The 23147-nt window shown below is 40.5% G+C and overlaps 1 gene segment (V, D, J or C); it reads right to left on the bottom strand.

Moving 5' to 3' along the window:
- Positions 1 to 1107: 1107 nt before the first annotated feature.
- Positions 1108 to 22499, bottom strand: LOC132806817 (Ig heavy chain C region, membrane-bound form-like). The segment is given in 9 exon segments: positions 1108 to 1479; positions 1619 to 1746; positions 4576 to 4905; positions 5353 to 5661; positions 7622 to 7933; positions 11038 to 11346; positions 21517 to 21557; positions 21921 to 22239; positions 22369 to 22499. Coding segments are annotated over 9 exon segments (1806 nt in total).
- Between the last annotated feature and the right edge of the window lie 648 nt (positions 22500 to 23147).

Below are 23147 nucleotides of genomic sequence, written 5' to 3' on the forward strand. Positions count from 1 at the left end.
GAGCAACTAATCCCTACTTCATCAATAACACCGTAGAGAACAAACACAAAGCAATTATGTTAATCTGAAATCAAACAGTCTCTTGTCTCACCTGGAATGTTGCATCTAGTTTCAGGAGCCACGTTTTTGAAAAAAGGCAAATTATGAGATTGGGTGTGTGACTGATTCACAACACTATTCCTGGGATGATACACCTCACCAACTCTGAGAAATTGAGAATGTTCTCATCTGCTGATAGTTTCCAGACTCTGTGAATAGTTGCTATGATTGGTTCCCAACTCCGTCTTGCATCATATAGATCCCAATGGCTGAATATTTCAGGGACTCATGAGCTCTGACTTGCCTGATCAACATCGACCTCTGATTTATTATTTTTGAGGGTTGCTGTTCAGTAATATCCCTGTATCAGATAGATCCCAGTCTCATTCCCTGGGATTTGACAGGTGTGGTGTGTCAAATAGATCCCAGGAATAGTGCTCCATGAGATTTATGTGTGAGGAAAAACTCCAGTTCTGAGAATCTGCCCTTGGATTGTGCACGTGTTGTGTCTGACTACCTGACTGAACGTTGACATTTTTGGCTGATGAATGTTTCGTTGGGCGCTTTAGGTGGTGAGTTATGCATTACTAACCCAGGCTGTCCGGACATTGGGAGTACATGTAGTTTAGACGGTGTAGAGTAAACTTTCAAACTCCTTTGCCTGCCTTTTATAGGCTTCTGGTGGAGCAAAGCTCCTCATTTGTATCATTACGTGACCCGAGGCCGTGACCTTTGGTGCATAAGAGGAAATGTTCTCTAATCATTCTGCCTCTGGAGTGTTCCATCAGGCATATCGTGTGAAAGATGCATTTACATTAGTGGGCGGCATGGCAGCGCAACATTAAACTAAATGACTGGATGAAACACAACCAAACAGAACAAGTGAAAGTATTTGGCTGGGAAAGGAGTAGGATGTGGGAAAATGTTTGATTACTGGCTGGCCTTGAAGAAAGAATTAAGCAAACTCAAGGTTAGTGCATATTCATTCGAGATTTATTAACCATTTCAGAAAGCATTTTTATCCAAAAAGCTGATGTAAAAGCTAACAGAAGTGAATATAATGGCTGGATGCCACATTGAGATGAGAACACATGCGCTGTGAGGTGGGAATTTTCTGTACATCAGTAACAGAACATCAGTACATCAGGGAATACAAAGGCTCATCAGAAAGGGTAGGCAACCATTCTGAGTAAGGAACAAATAAAAACAAAACAAATGGGCTTCAAACAACAGGGAAGCTACAAATTCTTCCAACCACAACCATTTCAAAGATATAAAGTAAAAATGAAAATCCATCAATTATTGTCTCAGTTACACACTGATAAACTGAAGTGATCTCACTGTGAGAGTCAGCAACAGGACAGATTGTAGATTGGGAATTCAGAGACCTTGATAAGCAGATCAGGAACATCAAAGGGGTCCACAACTCATTCACTTAACCTGGAAAAGAGAGATAAAGCAATGACACAGATATTTATGATCAGGGACTTTCAGATTTAATGTTTATTCAATGGCACACTTAGAAATTTCACAAAACATATTGGGCTGTTTGGCATGAGAAAGATGTGATTACTCTCACCTTCACCAGAGTGACGGCAGCGCTGTAGAAAATACTCAGGAAGAACAAGGTGATGAACGTGGAAGCAGTTGTCCAGATGTTGCTGTTATCATCCTCATAGTCTTCAATCCAAGTGCGATCTATTGAATCTATGAATATAAAGCCGAGAGAACGCATTTAGATCGTTTATTGATCCAGATCGATCTATGTGTATCCAAGTCATGTAATTAGAGACCATTACATCTTCATAAAGCATTCAGGTATTTCTCAAGTGTGACTCTTATCTGTATCCATCAGTGCATTATTGGCTCTCAGCAAGAAATTACAAATACTGACTGCACATGTTCTTTCTTCATTGTCCATGTCAGAATGTTTTAAATTAATTTTCTTTTAATCTATTATTTAAAGATATTATTATTTGAGGAATGCTTATTACGAATGATTATTTTAATTATATCATTATATTTTAAATATAGGCTGTGACAGCACTTTAGTTGAAAATTGTGGCCATCACTGAATAAAAGTTCAAATGTGATTCTCACCTTTATGTATTAGAGACCAATTGCTTGGCAAATCGTGAATATAAGTGACATCACAGTCAGGACATTGCTTCATATTTTTGTTTGTAGGATCTGTATATTTAGGAATAAGTTTTTGTACGTGTCCCTTAATTTATTTGACCTACTGCTTGGTGTGTTTGGTTTCCCTTTAATGGTTGTGTATGTGGTTGAGTGCCTCTTACTTCACTCTAGCCCATGTTGGGGTCTGTGCATGAATAAACATATTCCTGTTCCTTTACTGCTAGTGTTCTCATGTGTTTGTGCACCGAAATTTTGGTCTTTTCACATTGTGTAAGCATCATTATGCGAATATGCCACTTCATTGTTGCCTATGCTTATCTTGAAATGTCTTTGTGAGTGTTCACTTTTCATTAGTGCTATCTAAAATGTGTGCTTATGTGTCTGTTTCAGGTCCTACCTAAACTAGGTTATTTTCATGTTATGCTTAATAAATGTTAGCATGCAACGTCATGTTTTGATGGATGTTTATATTTATATGATGATGTCTGCTTGTGTGGCAATCTTTCCCAAACCATCTCCTGAGAAGCTTGTTTGTGTTAGTGTTTGTGGATGCTTGCTGATGCTTGTGCTCATTATCCTTATTTAATAAACGCCCCTCTATTTATTGATCTATGCACTTGTGTGTCTGCATGTGAGACTCGGAATTTGTGTGTACGTGTGACATTGTATACATGCTGATCAATGTGGTTTAAAAATAACTAATTAAGCTGCCTCTGTCATCGTATGTTTGTGATTCTGAAAATGGGAAAATAATTATATTAATGTTTATCTCTGTGCACTTACGTGCCTGTTTGAGTTGACATGTGGGAGGACATTTTTTGGAATTTGTATCTGTGTGTTCATGCGTGTATGTCTGTACGCATTGTGCTGTATGAATGTATATGTATTCATGCCCATTTGTGTGTTACCGTGTGTCTATATTTCTCATGGTTATGTGTGAGTACCTCTGATCATTTGTTCAAATAATTTTCTTTTGGTGTATGTGAGTTTTTGTATGAGCTTAGGTGAGTGTTAAAGTACCACTTGCATGTGTGGCTCTGTGCGAGTATGCATGTGTGACATCTTATCTGTATGCACATTTGAGTGTGCACATCAATATGTGTCTTTAGGTGAGAGCCCATATATGTGTCATTCCGTGTGTATTTGCGATCATCTCTCTGTATCTGTTCTTATACCAGACTGCAATTTTTATTATTCTAATTTATTGTTCTAATTTTAATGGATTGCCTATAATTAGATTTGACCTTGGTGTTGTAGGAAACATTTCCCATCGTCGTGAAGAGATAAGCGTTTTATGAGCAACTCTTCTCTTGCAGTGATAGAATTTCTGTCTCTGAGAGAAAAGGCGTGAGTTCAAATCCCCACTGCCCCAGAGATAACATTTCTGAATATGTTTATTAGAAAATGTCTACTTGTGTTCTGTATGTGAAACAAAATGATATCAGGTATTCGAATACCAGAATTGATCCCATGTGCTCCAGATAACTGAGACAAAACTACAGAATTCAAACCGGGACAATGCAAACACCAGTTTTGGATTAGGGGAATCAATGTTAATCATTTGTTAACAGAGCCCAAGCATGTCCAACATGTTTCAAAGGTATTATTTTGCATGGAAATGTTAAATCTTTGGACAGTAAGCAAGAAGCTGACTGTTCCTGTTAGTAACGGGGTTACGTTACAGAGGACATCTACCATGAAAACTCTGCACAGGGAGCAAGAGGACAGACCATTCATCGTTCCCCTCCCCTCTGCTCCACGACAACTTATCTGTCGATTCTCTTTGGTGTGAAAGTGAAGCTACATTCTGTCAACTCATGCACTGGTGCAAGATCCCTGGCAGTTCCCCAGAAACAACGGTTACATTCAAACTGTTCTGCACTCTTTACGATTGGTATGTTCCAATCAAATTTAATTTTAAAGTGTTTTAAATTTACATTTCCAATTGGTGCAATGTGGCAGTTTAAAACTGACATGAATTTTATAAGAATGTCCAATCAGGGGAATCAAGAACACCAAGTTCAAAACTCATGCTCTACCCTGGACATAAAATGGACATTGTCAGATTTTGTCACAGAGGGATTTAGGATGGATAAGGTACTTGGCGGAATCCTGCAATGAGTGAGCTTTACTCTGTCTCTGACCCAGGGTGTATCTGAGCAGAGAACATTAACTGCACAAGACACTTATCCTAGACCTGTTAATAACCCACTTTAACTACACAGATGGAATGTAAGTCAGAGTGAGAAACAACTCATTCAGTATTTAACTCACAACTGGAGGAAAAAGAAACTTTATTACTTCTGTTGAATTATTAAATGCAACTTTGAGATTTTTATTGACATGAATTAACAGTGTCCATCAGTGCAAGTGAAATGTTTACGAAACTCGGTTTACCGCTGGATTTATCGACTGTTCTGTTGATGATCTTCAATGGAATCGCTTCATGTCCCACCACACAGGAGTAAGAAGCACCGCTGGCCCACTCCTCCGCTGTAATGGATAACAGGCTGTACATGAAGAAGGAAGTGTTGTCACTCTCTGCCATCACCTCGGTGTTCTTGTAGTTACTGGGATTCACCGGCTTGTCATTGCTTGTCCACTTGACGAAGATCTCTCGGGGGGAGAAACCTCTCACTAAACAGGTGAGGGAGAGAAACCTCTGAGCGGAGATTTCTTCTGTTGGTGGCAGGAGGACCGACACTGATGGCTCCAGCGGATTAATCACTGCAGAATATTTGAGACAAATATAAATCAATCAAAAACATCCTGAACCAATATCACAATTTGACTCAATATTAAAATATGCCATTTTTAATTTGGGATTTATTCACTTTTGTTTTCTAAAAGAGTACACATTCTATTCAGTAAAAAAAGTAAAGTTTAATGTGAAAGTTGCCTCCATGTTTCCAACCCACAACAAGGGCATTCTGTCCAATTGTCATTGCTGATGGTGACATCACAACCCAGGCTTCTTCCCACCTTATCTGATTTAATCAGAATACAATATCCTTTGGTCCATCTTTTTCTTAATCAGCTACTTAGGTATCCTGCCTTCAGATGCATCATAAATGCTCCCAACGGTGTTTGTTCATTACCAATCAAAGCCTGCCATTGATGTAACTGGATCTGGATTACACATGGGATGCTTTGTGTTTTAATCTCACCGCTCACCTTTCTCCTTGTGGATGGAGTCTCTCAGCGGAGTCGGTAGATTTTGATGGTTCACCACACATTCAAAAGTAACACCACTCAGCCAGGCTTCAGTAGAAATGTCTAATTTGCTGATCACGCTGTCGGGATTCTGTCCAGGCTGGTCAGCAATCTCTGAGCTCAGAGGCTTCTTATCTTGTTTCCAGGTCACGCTGACTCCAGGAAGAAAATTGGACACAACGCAGGTTAACGTCACCGTCGCTTCCAGTAAGACTTGTTCGATTGGCGGTGGGAGGATTTTAACGGTGTGAGGGTGGCACTCGGTATCTTCTATGAAACAAAAATCAAAGTCAATGAAAAATGCCCCTTTATGATACAAACACCTAATCTTCAGATTACTTCTTCACAGGGTGAAGATACCACCTTCAAAATGGCAACTCCAACCATTGCTGAAACAATGCTTACTCTTGTTGATGTATTTTGATTTGTGAAAGCATTTGTGATTACCTGTGACATACCCTGTGTAATTATTCCAAAAGAACACTGGCTTTGTAACAAGTGAAAGCTGTGAAAAAAGTAAAATCATCGAAGATACCATTATGTAACCCATGGAATTACCTTTCTTTCAGAGTTTGTCTCTCACTTAAGACCATCTATAGATACTTGTGACAAGAGTAATCTGAATATAATGAGTTCATTTCCATGTTCATAACCCTTAGGTGCAAGTGCTGCTGGTCACGCTGACTGCCAAATCACATCCCAAATTTTGGACAAATTATAAGAAATAATAATTATTCTCTTTGCAGAGTTATAAAGTGCTACAGGAGCAGTGAATATCCATGGAAATTCTGTTCATTGTATTTAACGTGATCAAAAATACTTTGCGTTATTGGTGTGATGTCATTCTCTAATTTATGTCATTGTTCCTCGTGGGCTGAGTTTGGAGTAGATCTGAAAACAAGGCACTGAGTACAGCATTGGATATCGAGAAGGACACCCATCTCCTTAAGTCTTTCCCTCCATTCAGTTAGTTCATGACTGGTCTGTACTTTCACTTTATTTACCAAGCTGCATTTTTTAATTTCTTCATAGAGCAGGGGAGAAAAAAAACCAAACAAAAGTCTTAAATTAATCTACAAACGTGTTGGAAATGTGCACTAATTTTATAGACATCCACTACCCACTGTGTAAACATCGCCACCCCAAACCAGGCTAAATCAGCCTGTCTCGAGTTCCTCGTTCATTCATCCCTATTGTAGCATTCTTACCAGAATTTATTCTCCTGCCTCATCCACTAATTACAGAGAGCATCTTAAAGAGGCTCAGTGGGATCACGTTTATCCCAGTTCATCAAATGTGATACCCACTTGGTCTGTGGTCTGATCCCATAAATGAAATTAAAGAGCTCAGTACCAGATAAAAATCGATGTCGTACAATGTCCAAGGCCAACAGGTCATTCCTGAGCAGGGAGTGAAGCATTGAACGCATTTTGATTTATTTTCAAGTTAGGGTCACTGCATATTTTAACCACGTCATTTTGAGAGCACAACATCATAAGATAGAGGATCAGAATAAGGCTGTTCGGCCAATCCAGAGTTTAGATCAGAATGATGCTGGAAAAGCACAGCAGGTCAGGCAGCATCCGACGAGCAGGAAAATCGACATTTGGGCTCAAGCCATTCTATGGTCTTCTCCCCACAATAAACAAGAACCGATCCATCTCTGGCTTGAATATACACAGCCCTCTGCAGCAACAAGTTCCACAGATTCATCACCCTCTGGCTGAAGAAATTCCTCCCCATCTCAGTTCTAAACAGTGCCCCTTTGACCCTGAGACTGTGCCCTTGGATCCTAGTCTCGCCTACCAGTCAAAACATCTATTTACATTCACTCGACCTCAGTCTCTCAGTATTTTCTATGTTTTAATTAGATATCTCTCCAATATCCCCCTCCACCCCCAAACTTATCCTTGAAGCCACTACCAGGCAAGGATTCAGCACTCTGAATGCCTCTCCCAGCATGGTCAGGCAACAAACTATTTAACAAACTATTTCACAAAGCTCACTGTCTATATATCTACCTTCAACAGAGAGGAAACATGCTTTTCTGACTTGCCAAAATGTTGAATTATGAGCAATGCTAATGTAACATTCAAACTGAAATGAGATACGTGACATGCTGGGAAATGAGAAGCTGTACCGTGCTGTTTACTACGCCTGATAAATTAGTGTGTTTGATTCACATCAGAGTTCAGAGTGATTTGTAGCTCTCCCAGTATGTGTCTCTTACCCTGGAGTGCGGTGATGTTTTTACTTTGAATGTTCTCTTCGTGAGTGACCTGGCAGGTATAGACTGCGCTGTTGTACCATTCACCATAAGGGACCATCAGCCGACTCGTCACCGAGAAGTTCCCGTTCGCCTCACACACGGGAGACGTGATGAAGCCGGAATCCAAGCGTCGGCCATTTTTCAACCAAGTCACGTTGATTGCCTTCGGATGGAAATCGATGATTGAACAAACGACAGTTGCAAACTTGCTGCTTGCGATTTCTTCACTGGAGCTCACAGTTAGGAGAAGAGTTGGTGGGAGAGGACCTGTACCTTTAGGAAACACATCGCATAAATTATCTGATGAATTTCATAACAAATACAATCAGTTCTCATATATCAAGGTTTCTTGTGATTAATGGATACAAGAATCATAATTGTGCAGAGTGCTGGAGAAGCTGGGATCCACACAGAAAGATCATCAGGACAATGTGAAAGGCTAAAATTATAGGACACAGCAAGGGAGTCAAGGAGGCATAGAAACTATAGGCCAGTAACATCAGAAGGGAGATAGCAACATTGGATGGTATTCGTTTTAATGACAGAGTCTGATGATCAAGGCAGATGAATTACCGGCATAAATGAGGAAATGATGCTGTTGCTATCACGGAGACATATTGAGAGTGGGGCAGGAGTGGCTATTCAATTTTCCAGGATTTAGTGCCTTCAGGCGAGACAGGGAAAGATGGAAAAGGATGGGGGCAGGGTTTGCGGCACGGAATGTTGCTTCTGTCACAATTCTGACAAGAGTATTTTAGGCTGTAAAGAGAAATGAAATCATAGATACCTCCTCGAACAAAGGCAAATGGACAGTACTTCAAAACCAAAATACAGCAAACATAACTACTGGGAGAGCACGATAGGCCTTACTATAGATCCAAAAGACCAAGTGCAAATACATGGATAAATTTCAGAGATATGTAAATTAAATAGGGGAATGAGAAAAGAGGTTTTTAACTTCCTCAGCATAGGCTTGGATATTCATTTTGTCTAACGTTTAGAGGGAGCACAATTCTGAAAATGCCCCCAGGAGAATATTTAAACAAAGTATGTGTTAATACAGAGAATTTTAATCCAGACCTTGCAAGAGAGGGGTGAACCTGAACTTAACTTTTGGGAATGAAGTCGACCCAGTGGGTAAAACATCAATGGTGGTGCACTTTGCAGACAGTGATCGTAAATCAGTTGGATTTCAGATTGTACTGCAAAGGAATAGAAATTGGCCCAAAGTTCTGAAAAGGGGAAGGACAATTTTAGTAAGATCAGGTAATGACTTAACCAGAGTGGACTGGAAGCTGACACTTATTGGTAAATCTGAGTCAGAGCAGTGTGAAACATTTAAGAAAGAGACAGGAAAATCATAGGGAGGACATTTCCCAGGAAGCCACTGAATGGGACCAAGAATGTAACGTGCTCTGGATACCAAAGGGCATGGAGGGTGAGATAAGGAGAAACAAGGGAGGCTTCCTGTCTATACTGGAATCTCAAAACAATAGAAATTAGTATGGAGTACAGAACGCGCAAGGGGGAGTTTGAAAGAGAAAGGAATTAGAAGAGCAAAAGGGACCATGAGAAAATAATAGGAGTCAAAATAAAGGAAACTATTTTTAAAAGTTACAGGCTCATTCATAATAAAAGAATTATTCGGGAAACAGTAATGCCCATTAAGTGTTATTATTGGAGTGGAGCCGGAGGATTAGGTTGTGGTCAAAACGAATGTGTTGTGTCAGTGTTCACTAGTAAGAGGGACAATGTGGGGACAGAAATCATGGAGCGGGGTTGTGATGTACTTTCAGAAATTAGGGCACATGACGTAATGTTCTGTGTTGTCTTGCTAAATGAAAAGTGGTTATATTTCCAGGGCAGATGAAAAGTATACCAAGCGGTTGAGCGATGCAAAGGACGAAATAGTTGGGTCGCTAACAATAATTTAGAATTACTGTCTGGCCACAGCAGTTGTGCCAAGTGAGTGTAGATCAGCCAACGTTGCACTGTTACGCAGGACAAAGGAAGGGATAAATAATGAAAACACAGATCTGTCAAGCTAGTCTCAGTGGTAGGGAAACTATTGAAAAGTGAAATTAGTCTTCATTTGGAAGATAAATCAACAATTTTCAGCACGGTTTTATTGAGAGAAGTCATGTGTAACAATTTGATAGTAGTTTTCAGAGAGATAACTCGATGTCCAGATGATAGCAATAATCAGAGCCAATGGGATCCGAGTTAATTTGACAGATTGGATCGAGAACTGGCTGAGTGATGGGAGCAGGGGATAATAGTCATCGGGTGTCTGGGTGACTGGGAATCTATGTCTCCTGGTGTTCTGTAGGGATTGGTGTTGATTTCCATGTTATTTCTCTTACATACCAATGATTGAGACTCAAATTTAGGAGAATTAACCAGTGAATTCACAGATGAAATGAAAACTGTCATGTTGGTAAGTCATGAGCATTATGGCTTTAGATTGCAGGAGGATAGAAAAGGGTTGGTTGTATGTGAAGAGAAGTTGCAAATGGAAATTATTCTGGATAAATGTAAGGTAATGTAATTCGGCAGAAGAATCTGTGAGGTATGACATTTTGAATGGTGGAACCCTGGAAAGGCCTGAGGATCTTTGGTGCATGTACCCACCGATCCCCTATAGTACTGTGTCGTCTGGATAAAGAGACTAAGGAGGTGGGAGGATATTTGCTTTTATTAGCCTAGACATTGACAATGAAGAATCGGGAGATGATACTGGAACTGGATAGAACACTGGTTAGGCCATACTGAAGCGTTGTGTGCATGTTATCGAAGGAATGTGATTACACTGAAGGCAGTATTGATGAGATTTGCCAGGATCTTGCCTGGGTTGGAGGGTTTTAGTTATGAAACTAGATGAGATAGACAGGAGTTTTCCTTGGAGCAGAGGAGAATGAGGGAGAAGATTATCATGATGTCTAGAATTATTTTAGGCATAGACTGGGTAAACTGGATGAAACCTTTCCCCTTGATGGAGAGATCAATGCCTCAGGGGCACAGGGTGAAGGTAAGGCCAGGAGGTTCCAAGTGGATCTCAGGGGAAAACAAAATCAAACAGAGGGTGGTGTTAGCCTGGAGCTCAGCACCTATAAGTCATGTAGAGACTGAGCCCCTCATAATAAGTATGAAGTATTGAGATGCATCCTTGCAAGGGCAAGTCACACAAGGCAATGGATCATGTGCTGGCACATGAGACTGGAATAGTTAGGTGGCTGTTATTGATAGGCGTAAACTGGATGGATCAAAGGGCCTTTTTCCTGTACTGTATAAGGTGATTCTGTGAAAATGGTTATAAATAATGCCTTATTCATATTAATGCCAGATGCTCTGTTTATCTCAGTTCCCACAATACGTACCTGGACATGGCATTTCTTTGCTCTTGTGTGACCCGTTGTGTTGAACCTCACAGTAGATTTTGCTGGGGCAATCTACCGCTGACCCGGGCAGGGTTAACTGGCTGCTCAGGGTGTAGGTTCCCTTCTTGTTTCTCACTGATGGGTAAGTCTTCAATCCACCATTCGTGATTAGCACCCCACCTTTCTTCCAGGTTACCTTGGTGACGTCAGGGGAATAGTCCATCACCAAACAACCAAAGATTGTCGAACCGGTGCTGTGCTCCTCACAGGAGGAGACCAGGCCATAAAGCGTAGGGGGAGATGGTGTCTCTACAATAGAATGACCAATTGAGCATGTTAGTTTCTGTTAATTTGACCTTATCAGTTACTCAAATGTATCCTCAGCTGTAACCGTTTGCCAGTATGCTCCCGCTGAAGTCTACAGCATAACTGGAGTTTATTTTTGTTTCCTACCAGTTGCTGATCATGATCATTGGTTCCATCTTGAGAAACATGCCCTCGACCTTGACCATTGCCATATAATTTAGGAAGAAGAACATCCTGATCCCACCCCAGTAACTGTTTGAAGATCTCACCAATTGACACTTTCATTGGATTGCTGTGAAGAGCAGAGAAGTTTCACAAAATACAAACCAAGGAAATGCAGGTTCATTGAAATTCTCCAGTGTGTGCAAACAGGCCATTTGGCCCAACAAGTCCACACCCACCCTCTGAAAAGAAACGCATCCAGACCCATTCCTCTACCCTATTATGCTACGGTTAACCCTGACTAATGCATCTAACCTCCCAATCACTGAACACAACATTCGCAATTTCCCCAGCTTGTACAGATTTGGACTGTGGGAGGAAATGCACACAGATATGGGGAGAAAGTGCCAACTCCACACAGACAGTTACCCGAGGCTGGAATGGAACCAGAGTCCCTAGCACTGTGAGGCAGCAGCGCTAACCATGGAACCAGCGTGCCGCCCCACTAGGTACCGTGCTGCTGGAAATACCCAACAGCTGGCAGTACCCCTGGAGAGAAATCAGAGTGAATCATAGAACATAGAACATCACAGTGCAGTGCAGGCCCTTCGGCCCTCGATGTTGCGCTGCCCTGACATACTAATATGAAGCCCATCCCACCTACACTATTCCATGTACATGCATAGGCCTGTCCAATGACAACTTAAATGTACTTAAACTTGGCGAATCTACCACCATTGCAGGCAAAGCACTCCATACCCTTACTACTCAATGAGCAAAGAAACTACCTCTGCTATCTGTCTTATACCTATCTCTCCTCACTTTAAAGTTGTGTCCCCTCGTGTTTGCCATCCCCATACTTGGAAATCAGGTCCAGTGAGCCTTCCTCACTTCTCAATGCAAGACAAAATGTTCTCTCTGGGAGGAAGGTCACTGCAGCAGCAGCAGCAGCAGCACAGGCAGGAGCTGAGCACTGGGACGGGGAGGATGGCTGTCACGGCTGAACTCAGGCCAATTGTCTGGTAGTTGAAACATCTAATTTACAATGATCTGAATTCTGGAGGCCTCTGAAAAATGGAGGACCATTAAAGTTCAGAGACTTTGGAGTGTTACAGCTAAGTATTTATGTAAATATGATTTGAGAAATGAACAAGTAATCTTTAACTTTAATAACTATCAAACTGATACGCAGTTCACCACCAAACCTCATCTCTCAGACTAACCACTGCACTTACTCTGCCTAGACCTAAATTTCCACTCACATTGACAAACCCCACCCTGCTATACACCCATTCATGCCCGGAACACACAACCCCCTATCACACAAAACACATCCAAGGCAATCCATATTGACAGTGTAGCTGAGCAGAGAGATCTCGGTGCCCATGTACACAGATCCCTAAAAGTTGCCAGCCAGTTTGATAGAGTTGTTAAGAAGGCATACTTTGTGCTGGCTTTCATCGATAGAGGGACTGGGTTTCAGAACCACGAGGTTAGGTTGCAGCTGTACAAAACTCTGGTGTGGCTGCACTTGGAGTATTGTGTACTGTTCTGGTCGCCACATTATAGAGAGAATGTGGAAGCTTTGGAAGAGTTCAGAGGAGGTTTACCAGGATGCTGTTTGGTATGGCGGGAAGGTTTAATGAGGAAAGGATGAGGGTCTTGAGGCTGTTTTTGTTTGAGAGAAGAAGGTTGACTTAATTGAGACATAAAAGATAAACAGAGGGTGGACAGTGAAAGTCTTTTTCCTTGAATAGTGATGGCTAGCAGGAGAGGACATAGATGACAGATGTCAGAGGTTGTTTCTTAACTCAGAGAGTAGTAGGGGCATGGAACGCACTGCCTGCAACAATAGTACACTCGCCCACTTTAAGGGCATTTAAAAGGTCATTGGATAAACATATGGATGAAAATGGAATAGTGTAGGATAGATAGGCTTCAGATTTTTACACTGACCTGTGGAACCATCGAGGGCTGAAGGGCCTGTACTGCACAGTAATGTTCTATATTCTATATTCCAGATGGACATATGATCTCAATTCCTTTCAGTCATTTACACTCCTGCCACCCTGTACCTGGTCCATGGTGAACCTGGCCCTGACTGGACCTGACACCATCATTTCCACAACCTCTGACAAAAGCCCACTACCCAAGACATGACCTCAGCCCTTGATCACTGACCTCTCATCTTACCCAAGACAACCTGTGCACATTGCATCCTAGCTCCTTTGGCATCTGTGCTTTACAACCTACCATTTTGCCAGACTCTGAGCTTTGCATTTTGACAACACGTCCACCTGTCACTTCATTACAGTGACCTTCCACCCCCTGAAACATCCTGGCACCCTGCCCATCTCTACACTAACCAGCCTGGCATCCTGCCCACCTCTCCATAAACCAGCCTGGCAAAGACAGACCTCCTGCATTTCAGCTCAAACTACCCCTCACCTACCAAGCACAATTCGACCAAATTATCCTGTGACCATTACCATTTCCCTTGATGCCACCTTGCCAGACAGAGTGCACGCAAGCTTACCCAGCAGCCAGCCTACCAGCCCAAACTCTCCCACATGCCCAATCTAGCCCCTCACTTGCTCACCACCTTCCAACTTTGAGCCTATCCACCATAAAGTCAGTGAGACATAAAGTCGTAGAGCACCGAAACAGTTCCCTTGGTCCAGCCCATCCATGCTGACCAGAGTTCCCAAATTAAACTCATTCCACTTGCCTGCCTTTGGCCCATATCCATCCAGACCTATCCAGTTCCTGTAGCTGTTCAAATGGCTTCTCAATGTGGGACCTAGCTCTGCATTTACCACTTCCTCTGGCAGCTCATTCCAATGTTTTGGACAATTACAACATGAAGCCCTAACTCCTGCACTCAGTGCTCTGACCAATGAAGGTATGTGCGCCAAACACCTTCAACACACGAGGTACTTGAGACAACGCTTTCAAGAATCTATGAGTCTTGAATCTATGAATTTCTGTGGTGGAGAATTCCAAACGAATTCACCATTCTTGTGTTGAACAGTAAACAATCAGGTTCAATGTTATCAGTGTGTTGGGAAGATTGATGAGCAGCAAGATTAATGATGATCCCATGAATGGAATAGCCTTCTAGAGAGGCCGAGATGCCTTCTTCAGCTTCCATTTTGCATGCTGACATGTCCCTTCGGCAGCATATTCCAAAATTGTGATCCTTGAGGATAAGGGCACACATGCATGTGAAGCTTTCCTCCATATCAGACTTCAACTTAACTCTCAACTATTTCCCTGCCCGTTTCCTCTTCCTCAATCACAGCCATGGGACTCACTTCCAAACAGCGCTGTGAATATGCTAATACCATACAAACTTCAGCAATTCAAATAGACTGATGACAACTGGTTTCTCAAGGCGATATAAAAAGTCTGACACTTCCACACCTGTCTCGAGATTCAAACAACCACTAGAAGAATTGAAAATTATTTGAGGCACTTGTGTGTCTACACAAGATGACATGATTTCCTTTTTTTAAAAATCACACAACACCAAGTTATAGTCCAACAGGTTTAATTGGAAGAAAACTAGCTTTCGGAGTGACGCTCCACTATCACCTGATAAAGGAGCGTCACTCCAAAAGCTAGTGTGCTTCCAATTAAACCTGTTGGACTATAACCTGGGGTTGTGTGATTTTTAACTTTGTACACCCCAGTCCAACACCAGCATCTCCAAATCATGGTTTCCTTTTGAGTGATTTGACTGTGTTTTCACTGAATGAACAGAGCTATTTCTTAATCATATAATAGGAATGAAGCTTCCCTCATTTTTAGCAACTGCTGAAAATGTATTGCTGGAAAAGCGCAGCAGGTCAGGCAGCATCCAAGGAGCAGGCAGCATCCAAGGAGCCCTTCCTGAAGAAGGGCTCATGCCCGACACGTCGATTCTCCTGCTCCTTGGATGCTGCCTGACCTGCTGTGCTTTTCCAGCAACACATTTTCAGCTCTGATCTCCAGCATCTGCAGTCCTCACTTTCTCCTCATTTTTAGCAAGGCAATCACACATTATATTTCTTGATTCCAGGGAAGTATAGTGTTAAATTAATGAAATATGATGATTGGGATGTTTCAATTGGAAATTGTCAGATATTTAAAGTTTACTTTCATGAGCAATTAATCCCAGCCTCATTGTGTCACAGTACTCACAGGAATGTCTTTCAGAAATGGTGTCTCCCTTTGTTATGGGCAGTCGAATCAGTAAATCTGGGATAGTTTTTGCTTGTTAAACAAAGGTGTTAAAGAGCTTTAGCCAAAGGGAGACCTGTGGATTGAGCTCACAGATGCACCATGATCTAAGTAAGTGGGGGAACAACTAGAGGGGCTGAGTGCCCTCCTCTTGTTCCTACCTTCCTATCATTGTGTCATTCATTAAGCTAGCACTGGCCGTGAATACTTTTGATTAAAATATTTCGATAAATTAATTGTTTCACACATGCTTTAAAAAAAACTTCTGTTGATTATTTTGAACGGGATCACTGACATTCTCTATTTGAGTGATCAAAATAACTTCCACCCAATTACAGCAGCCACTGCACTCTGCAGTGTGTTGTTACTTCATAATAGTTTCTTGTGAAACTACAGCTCGAGATCAGGGCACTCAAATTCAATAACATCTCTGAACATTTGCAATTTGTTCAAATGCATCCTTTCTCTGAAGAACGTGTTTAATCGAACAGAACGTTTTTCAATGAAACAACAAACTTTAAATGCTAGAAAACCAAAATAAAGACAGAAACTTCTGAAGAAACTCAGCAGGTCTAGCAGCTCCTGTGGAGAGAAGGCAAGATTAACCTTTCCCATCCAGAGACCCCCTCTTCACCAAATTGTTTTCATGTTTTTGGCACAAGAGCTCACACCCGTTGAGATAAACAGTGATTCCGTTGGCTTGACTCCTGTTGGAAAAAGGATTCTTAGCAGAGGTACTGGATGGTCTGAGATAGCAATGGAAGACCAACTGAAAAGCTATCACCATCTGCTGCAAGTGTTGGATTCAACGGAAACCCCCACAGTACTGAACAATCAAATTCAGCTACAGCACTGGTTTAATATAAAGTAAAACAGCCTAAGCAAAATCTCATCAAATATACTTTGAAAATGTTTCATTCGGGATTATTTATAAATGATATTGTTAGAACAGCAAGTCAAAAGCTGGGATTTCTTTGAGCACTTACTCCATTAACCCCATCTAGCGATGCCCAAAAGCTTGTGAACAAATATTGATCTGGAAAAAGCTGCTAACCACCAAAATTCTGTTTAATGTCTAAGAGACACAAGTCAGGACAGCGATTGAATAGATTTCACTGGCCTCTGTGAGTGGAATTCCAACAAACACCCAAACATCTCAATCTGCTTTCTTGTACTGAAGTAACCTGATAAGAGATGGTGTTACATACCTCTCTAACAGGTTGTAAGTGAACACAGGCCACCTGGCACAGAATCAGGGACCCTACCACAACATCACAACAGACCTGAACACAATGAGCTCGACACTATCACGGAGAACACAGCTCACCTGTTTTGACAGTTTATAAACCATGTTAGTTATTAACACCTTCCAACAACCAGGGATTGTTCCAGAATGTTTGTACAATGAAAGTAACATTTCAACATTTATCCAAGAATACTTTGACAGCTGGTCCAAATTGTTCAAACTCGATGGGAACTACAGAGCAATAAAACTAGGAATTGCATTGCCATCAATTCACTGTCACTAGATTCCAACCTCGAACTCCCTTCCTCTTTCCCCTGTGAATGTTGCTGCACCAGACGGTCTACTTAGTTTGAAAAAGATTATAATGTTTTGAAGTGTAATAAGACCATTGCCAGTAACATTAAAAGCTGATAATTAGTTTTCAAATAATATGATGCAAAAAAAATTCTGATTTTACATTGTGCCACGAAACATCTCCTGCATAACTGAGGCACAAAGAAAATATGCAGCATATTTCCCTCTGCCTCGCTCAATCAAATATCTCTTGTTGTCAACAACCAATTTCAAAACTCTTGCTATCTGCCTTTTGTTCCTGAAACGTTCGTTCTGATTGGAACAACTTAGTCAGGGCTCTCAATTCTGAGGCACCTAATCAAATATTGTATTTCTGGCAGATAAAAGTGGTTTTGAAGCGCGAGATAAAATTGAACTGTCAGAGACTCAGGTATCCGAACTGGACAATTTATAAATGGTCAGGACCGTGGACAAGTTAGTCAGAGATAGCACTGAAACAAACTATACAACAGACTTAATCCCAGAGGATACATTGCTCAACTCCTCACGTCAAATATATTCACTGTAATTGAATATTCATCAGAGGAACTAACCAGTGGATTAATGTGAACGAGAATGTATTCACAATAAATATAAATAACCACTGAGTTCATAAACTTAATAAGTCATTGTATTTAACAAAATTATTGAGGTGGGAAATATCGCCAATTAAAGCACAGATCTGGAGGAAATGGATTATTCTCTAAATTATTTTTACATATTCTTAAAACGTTCCTCGAATTGTGGAGACTTTGCATGCACTGCATAAACAATACTGCATTCCAGTGTGGAAAGCATTTCTGTTGAAGGAATTAGGGCAAGGTTATTTTCTTGTTAACTGCTTGTAATGAACGAAAATGTTGAAAAAGGTATGAATTGAAAACATGCTTCTGTCTGGAGTTGCCCACTTTAACGGATGTCTAAGTAAATATGGCACTGCTGCCTCACAGATCCAGGTACCCAGGCTCGGTTCCAGCCTCGGGTGACGGCCTATGTGGAGTTTACACAATCTCCCCTGTGTCTGTGTGGATTTCCTCCCAAAATCCAAAGATGTGCAAGTCAGGTGAACTAGTCATGCTATATTGTCTATAGTGTTAGGTGCATTAGTCAGGGGTAAATATAGGGTAGGGGAATGGGTCTGGGTGGGTTACGCTTCAGAGGGTCGGTGTGGACTTGTTGGGCCAAATGGCCTGATACATACTGCAGGAAATCTAATCTAAATGATTGTCACACTGGACTAATGTGAGCAGATTCCTTCAGATCGCTACATTGCAATAAATCGATCAAGTATATTAGTTAAAATAAATATGACTCTATTTTCAGTGTTTGAATAAACAATGTGCTCTGTTATCCTCTAGTTCATGTCTTCTGCAAATTTGTGAACTCTGCATACGCCTGAACACATCGATGTAAAATGAATTTTCTGCGTTTGCAGCAAGTACTCCCATGGTTTTAAGAGGAGAGTTCCTACAGTATGGAAACAGGCCATTTGGCCCAACAAATCCACACTGACCCTCTGAACAGTAAGTAGCCCACCCAGACCCATTCCCCCTAATTTATATTTGTCCTTGACTAATGCACCCTAACCTAGACATCCCTGAACACTAGGGCTGTGCTAAACTGCACAATCACCTGACCTGCACATCTTTTGGACTGTGGTAGGAAACCACAGCGCCCGAAGGAAACCCACACAGACACAGGGAGAATGTGCAAACTCCACACAGGCAGTCACCCGAGGGTGGAATCAAATTTGGGACCCTGGCGCTGTGAGGCAGCAATGCCAATCACTGAGCCACCATGCTGCCCTGGAGTTCATGAGTGGATTACTTTAATTAATTCGAAATTTGGTTGGTCACATAATTCACTATAGCAGTTGTTTCCCGAAGAATGACTCTTCAGTTGATATTTTGTTGTAAAATGTAACTATTTATTTAAAATGCACAGATTGGGAACACCTAAAGCACTGTGCAGGTTAAATAATTCAGTTAATGTTTTATTTTTATCCTGCAAATCCAGTTTAATCAGGGACATAACAATTAATTAACTCAAGTTATATGTGAAACTGATCAAAGCAGTGAAACTGATCTGTTCTTCATAGAATTGAGCAGAATTTCCAAATGGTCTTTGCCAATGATCTTTTCCAGCCAGGAAAATATGTATGTAGTGTACAGCGGAATTGAAAGGTGTTTCTTGATCAATTATAGCACAGTCATGGCAGTGCAAGAGCAAGAACAATTAGAACATTAGACTTTTGAAATTCTATTTATATTTCTCTATGACTTGTAAACTGCTTAAAGACAGACCTTGTGATTGAACTAGATAGTTGAGTTTCGAATTTGGATTGTTAAGCATGGATTAGATTAATCCTTAATTACTTATTTTAAGTGAAAATAGCACCTGAAGGTATCTGTTTTCCCTTCATTTCTAAAACCTTTGCGATTTGCCTTTCACTTTATAGTAGACTTTATGAAATTTTAACTCGCATGCTGATTGCATTGAATGAGGAAAGAGCAGTTCACTGTCACCAACCGTGTTAACATTGCAAAAACAATGTAGAAACCAGAAACGGTTTCCCAAATATAACACATTTAATGTTACCCAAGCACAGTCCCTCCTCAACAGATCAACGATCACCAGATCACAACACGGTGTGTTTGCAGCAGAACTAGCTCTGCAAACATTTTCAACAGAACCAAGAACATGATGTCACCTCACAAATAAAACCAAATTGAAGTCTAACAAAGCTGCTCAGAATCAAGCAAACTAATGATTAAACTGAATAGAAATAACAGGTCATAATAGCAACCTTGTTTGTGAGGGGACTTAACACTTAAAGCTGTAACGTTTCTGGCAATAGTTCAATTTATTTCTAACCTGCACACCCTTCCTGATCATGACAATCTTGTGCAGCGCACAGTAGAGTGGGGTTGAAGGCATATATTGATTAATCACCTCATGGTCAAAACAAAATTACTGAATGGACAAATATTACCACATTATAATTTTAAGTTAGTTTCAATTACGTGATCTGATCAATTCTGCAGTTTCAGATTTAGGTCCCAAATTTTATTTTGAATGAGGCTACTCAAAACAAAATTCAGTTCATTTACAATTAGAACGGAGTTTTTTTTAAAAAGTCAATCCATTAAAAACTCGTTTTTTTTTCATTTCTCACACATCTGGGTTTCTGCCTTAAGTTGTTTTTCAGACCGTTACAAATGGATGTCCTGTTTTCAATCAAGCAGAGAAAAACGTGTCATATAAGTTTAACAAATGCAGAAATGATTCATGAAAAACAAAAGAACTTCACAAATATTGATAATGAAAAGTATTCCAGAGAGTCAATCTCCTCACCAGAAAGAAAACATCGATTCAGAAAGCATGAAAACGCAGATCAATTTCACAAACTGAATAAGAATCCAATCAACTCAATTCAACAGAATCAAGGAAAATAAAATCAGAATCCAATCAACTCAAAACAACAGATTTGAATGAAACATAATCAGAATCCAACCAATTCAATTCAACAGAATCAAATAAAACCATTTCAAAAGTCAATCAACACAATTCAACAAAACCAAGTAAAAACAAAGTCAGAATCCAATCAACACAGTTCAACCCGAATCAACTAAAACAAAGCCAAAATCCAATCAACTCAATTCAACAGTAAAACAAACTCCGAATCTAATCAACAGAATGCAATATAGCACCGCAAGAAACTTTGATGACAGTTTCTAACCTGCTTGTCATCAACAAAATTAACAAAATAAATGAGAAAATATAATCATGGTAAGAACATATATTCAAGAAATGAATAATGATATTTTAGCATATTTTAGTCATGTTTGGTAATATCTTGAACATCTTTGAATTCGTAGCATTTGTTGTTGATAATAAAACTCACAGTCAGGGTGTCACTGACATTAAACATTATTTATAGCTGACTGATTAAGAGACATTAGGTGTTTCAAGTAACCCAGCCACATAGAATGTCCATCTGATCAAAAAAAAGAGATACACTGAGCAAATGACTCCATCATCACCATTTTAACTATTTGCTGAGCCTTAACTGAAGTCTATAATCAGTCTGAACAAAAATCAATCCGAACCAAACCAAACTCAGCACAGAATCTGAGTTTCATTTAATTCAGAAATTAGTCACATGAATAGAAAGTTTTTAAAAAGTCACTAAGAATGTTCAAAGTTCTTACCTGAAGTCACTGTCACCATGGTCCCTTGGCCCCAAATATCACTGTGAGACACGTTGTGTCAAATACTATGACAGACTGTAAACTGTAAAATGCAAATAATTTCTTCACTTCCTAGAAAGCAGTGATTCAGACTCCTCGAAAAATGATTTGGTGCATTATTTCAGCGTTTACTATTCATTGTATTTTGAAAGCTTGGAATACTTTTCCAGGTTTGGTCTGCATTTAACTTGACAATCAACACGAAGAAGGTAGAAAACAATTCTACATTTGTACAAACTAGCACGACTGGATTGTGTTTAAATTGCATCTCACATTATTTCTCGCTCCTGCCACGGTAGAAATCACCAATTTGAGATAAATCCTTGTCAGTGGTTATTGTATGAGGATGTCGCTGTGCACAGCACTGTGACCCACTGTAGTATCTTGCACAGTAATAGATGGCGGTGTCTTCGATCTTCAGGTTAGTCATCTCCAACGCGAAAATGATGTTTGAAGTGTCTTTGGACGCACTAAATCGACCCTTAATCGCTGGTGCATAGTTATTGTCGGATGAACTATAGTAGCTAACCAGCCACTCCAGACCCTGGCCGGGAACCTGGCGGACCCAGTGCATGTAGTAGCTGCTGAGATCGAACCCGCTGGTTTTACAGGTCAGTGTCAGGCTGCCTGAGGGACGGCCAGTCTCTGCCTCTGGCTGGGTCAAAACAACCTCCGACTGGACACCTTTAAAAAAAGACAAGAAATAAACCATGAGCGTTAATGCTGATGAAAGGATGGCTGTGCCTTTTACATTCCTGAGGTAGACTAACATTGAGACAGCAACAAAGACAGACTTAAACAAAAAACACTCACATGATAAGAAAGTCAGTAATAAACTGAGAAAAATTGTCGACACAATCATTCTGATAACTTCTGGGAAGCGGTTCTGTCAAGATCTTTCTAAACAAAGCCGACCCAGGCGTGTTGAATTACGGTCCAGTGCCTAGGATTTATATGGCTATCGGAAAGGGCAGGCTCACAGCTTCCGCCTGTTGGTTTCCTGCTGGAGACTGAGACTGGATCCTGGTCTCAGCTTGCACAGCCCCAACACATGGGCTCATGTCTTTACGAGGTTATGCTTAAACATGGATATATACACATCTTGGGATATTTATTTTGCTGAATAGCTTCTTTGGGAGTTTTTTTTTAATGGTGGAAGTAAAATTGAGTACCTTCAGGTCTATTTCACATGATAGTTGCAAGTATTTTGTTTTAAAATAAATTCATTCGGAAGTTAGCTCCCTTTATTTCTACATTCACAAACAGATAAAACTAAAATCGAAGTTCAAACGTATTACTAGCTAGTAAAACAATTGAGTTTTTTCCCAGGACACTGCCAGTCTCTGTCCCACTACAAAATAACATGTAATTCATACTAAACATTTCAAAATTCAATTTAGGCAACTGAATACAGAGCGTGTCCAAAGTGATTATATTCAGAATATTCAATTAGAAGTTAACTCCCTTTAATTCTACATTCCACCACAAGCAGATAAAGCTAAAAAGAACTTCAATCATATTATTAACCAACAAAATGAGTGACTTTATTTTTGCTGTCACTCAACGTCTCTCTCACTTTACAAAATAACATC

Source organism: Hemiscyllium ocellatum (genome assembly GCF_020745735.1).
Source record: "Hemiscyllium ocellatum isolate sHemOce1 chromosome 15 unlocalized genomic scaffold, sHemOce1.pat.X.cur. SUPER_15_unloc_3, whole genome shotgun sequence".
NCBI classification, from domain to species: Eukaryota; Metazoa; Chordata; class Chondrichthyes; order Orectolobiformes; family Hemiscylliidae; genus Hemiscyllium; species Hemiscyllium ocellatum.